Consider the following 3,272-nt stretch of genomic DNA (forward strand, 5'->3'; position numbering starts at 1 on the left):
GGTAAAGSTGGGAGGCTGCTCTCCCAGCTGTCTAAAACAGGGACCTTTAAAAGTTTTTTTTTAGAGCTGTTAGCAGTGCCCAAGCCTGGGAACAAAAAGCAAATAATGTGKCATGTCACATTATTCTGATTCTACCAAAATCTTGAAAAATTATTATTGTGTGTTACAGCATCTTATAATTGGATATTTGTGACAAGGTTTTAATGGGATTTAATGGAATGCTGCTCTCAACTGTTTTCTCAGTTCAGTGTTTGGTTTGTTCTGGAATTCCTGTGGCAGAGCCTCGGTCTCCTGAGAGCTGGTGACAGGAGAAAACCTCTTGTGCACCTCCTTTATCAACCTCAAAATATCATCCTCTCCCAAAAACACTATTCAGGATATTCATGTGCTTCCTCCCAGGCTACTGAAGGATGTGAGAAGAGAAGCAGAGAAGATTTTTGTATAATCTTTTGCATATACATATGTATATCYGCATATGTGTAACCTCACACAATTGTACATACCTAGTTAATTAAAGCAGTTTTAAAATTAATTACATGACTCCTGTGAGCCGTACAAACGAGGAAAAACCAGACCTGAGGAACACTCTATTTAAGAATAAAGTGAATTTGAATATAAGTGGCTGAAGAAATGTGAACTTTTGAAATATGTTCAAAATTCATTAGTGAATCATTGCAAAAATGCATTTCACTGTGGGAAAAATTCCAGTAAAAATTCTAAGACTCCGGTTCTACTTGWTTCATGTTTTTGAGAATTCTGGCTGCAGTTAATGGGACCATTCTTATGGGTAAAATGAGCTGGATTTGGTTCCAGGGACGCCTGGCTGGACTTTCAAATGAACTTAAAAGCCTGCAATGCAAAACCTTTGATTGCCTGGAAAGGGGAATTTGAGCAAAAGGAAGGCACTGACATGATTTTGGGAGGAGTCTGCACAGAACATTCTTGGTCAGAAGGCAGAGATCAAAYTTCCATGAAATCTGCAGCTCTGGGGATGGTTAACTTGGGGTTTTTTTTTTCTGTTTTTAACTGGGGACCCAGACACAATTCTTCGTTAAGAAGGGGGAAAGTGGAAGGAGATGCCTTTCCCCTGGTAAAAATTGCCGCATCCTGGTACTCTAAAATAGAATTTGGTGGATCTGTGGGTTACTRGAATGAGCAACTGAGGCATTAAACTCTTCTCAGCAYRTTAATTTATAKAAATGTGTAATATTTTTGKCATTCTAAGGATTTTRATGGTTTTTWGCCYACTCAAAATTTAGATTTATAAGCAKATGAGCAGCTCATTWATCTGTTACAAGGATAAATGAGTGACCCAACTGATAATATTGTTATTATTTGCATCTTTTTCACTTAAAAAGGGGAGGGGAATAGGMCAACTCCTCACCTCAGCGTGTCCCAGTGAGTCACTCAAATTCTGCACAAGCTGAACCATCCAAATAATGTGACCCACTGCTGCTTTTTTTTATTATTTTTTTAATTTTTTTTTCTTTTTCAGAGCAGCTGACCCAACTTCAAAAATGTGACACATGGCCTCTCCAGCAAAAGGACCGGGAGCAGGTTCTGGGCTGGTGCAAGAGCCCCACAGGACACAAAGGGGATGAAGATGAGAGGAACGTGGCTGGCTCTGCCCGTTGGACACCTGCTGGCTCTGGGGCACAGGCACAAATGGAGAAACATGGTATTTGAWACAAAAAACAACAAAAATCAATGTTCTTCTCCGCCCTCTGACATGGGCACATAACCTGCTCTCTCACTGTTTTGTGAGAGCCCTGGTGGGGCTCAAATGGGTTTGGAAGAGGCTGGGAATGGGGAGGGGGTTGGAGCTSGGTAACCTGGGGAGGATTTCTGAGCTCTGGGGGAAGATCCAGGTTAAACCCAAGCAGGAATCTACTAGAAGAACATTCTGTGGGGTGAGAGGAGGAGAAAAACTCAAGGGTGAGCGCCCTCAAACAGGCAGAGTTGACCTGGCTTTAAATCCCTGTGCAGGGAGCTGGGAGCACTGAGAGGAATCAGGGATTATTTTTTATGGATGTGCTGTTCCTTCTCGTTCCTTGCAGACAGATTTCAGCAAGTTGAGGCTGTTTGTGTGCCTGGTGGGGCTCAGCACTGCCAGCTTCTGGGTTTTCTACAGCTGGGCCGAGCTGTGTGTGCTCTGTGAGCGCAGCCAGGATTTCCTGCTCCCCACGGAGACTTTCAGGAGGATCCAAGGGAACTTCTCGCAACTCCCGGACGTTGACTGCCACCAGAACCCTCCTTTCCTCGTCCTGCTGGTGGCATCCTCGTTCTGGCAGGTGGATGCCAGGATGGCCATCCGGCACACGTGGGGCAGGGAGAGGATGGTGGCTGGGAAGCGCCTGGTGACRTTTTTCCTGCTGGGAAGCGCTGGGGATGCTGGCCAGCAGGCTGACATCGCCGCGGAGAGCCAGAGGCACCGCGACATCATCCAGAAGAACTTCACCGACACCTACTACAACCTGACCCTCAAGACCATGATGGGCATCGAGTGGATCCACAGGTTCTGCTCCCAGTCCAGCTTTGTGATGAAAACCGACACTGATGTGTTCGTCAATGTTTTTTACCTCACYGAGCTGCTGCTGAGGAAAAAAAGGACCACGGGGTTCTTCACAGGCTTCTTAAAACTGCACGAGTACCCCATAAGGAGAAGGGGGAGTAAGTGGTACGTGAGCAGGGAGGAGTATCCGGGAAAGACCTACCCACCCTTTTGTTCTGGGACTGGATATGTTTTATCCAGTGATGTAGCCAGCCGGATCTATAACATTTCCGAGAGCGTTTCGTTCATTAAACTGGAGGATGTGTTCATCGGACTGTGCCTTGCCAAATTGAAAATTGGGCTGGAGGAGCTGCACTCKGAGCAGACGTTTTTCCCGGAAAGGATCAGGTTCTCTGTCCCTCGCTTTAAGAAAATCGTGATGTGCCATGAGATAAAACCATCCGAGCAGCTGAGCTACTGGAACCGCTTGGAGGCAGAAAATAATGGAGGAGTGCTCTAGAACCTTCCAGCTAACAAACTGAAATGCTCCCGACTCCAGCAAACTCCCAAAACCCCTGCTCCAGCATGTATTATTTGTGGTTATTTTAATCACAGAATCAGAGAATTGTTAAGGTTGGAAAAGATCTCCAAAGTCATTGAGTCAAACCTTTGAGCAAACAGCACCTTGTAACCAAACCAGAGCACTGAATGCCACCTCCARTTGTTCCCTGAACACCTCTCTGTGCCCTTCCAAAGCTTAATCTCCCTTTCTGTGAAAAAA

General features: G+C 45.5%; 1 protein-coding gene across 1 annotated transcript; it reads left to right on the forward strand.

The window, feature by feature from the left end:
* The first annotated feature begins 1,505 nt into the window (after positions 1 to 1,505).
* Positions 1,506 to 3,030, forward strand: B3GALT5 (beta-1,3-galactosyltransferase 5). Its single transcript, XM_057373988.1, has 2 exons — positions 1,506 to 1,678; positions 2,058 to 3,030. Exons 1-2 carry the CDS (start codon positions 1,598 to 1,600, stop codon positions 3,009 to 3,011), a joined length of 1,035 nt encoding a protein of 344 aa, XP_057229971.1. The 5' UTR covers positions 1,506 to 1,597; the 3' UTR covers positions 3,012 to 3,030.
* Positions 3,031 to 3,272: the final 242 nt, after the last annotated feature.

This window comes from Malurus melanocephalus, unplaced genomic scaffold (assembly GCF_030028575.1).
Source record: "Malurus melanocephalus ecotype Western Australia unplaced genomic scaffold, MMel_1.1 scaffold_212, whole genome shotgun sequence".
Lineage (NCBI taxonomy): Eukaryota > Metazoa > Chordata > Aves > Passeriformes > Maluridae > Malurus > Malurus melanocephalus.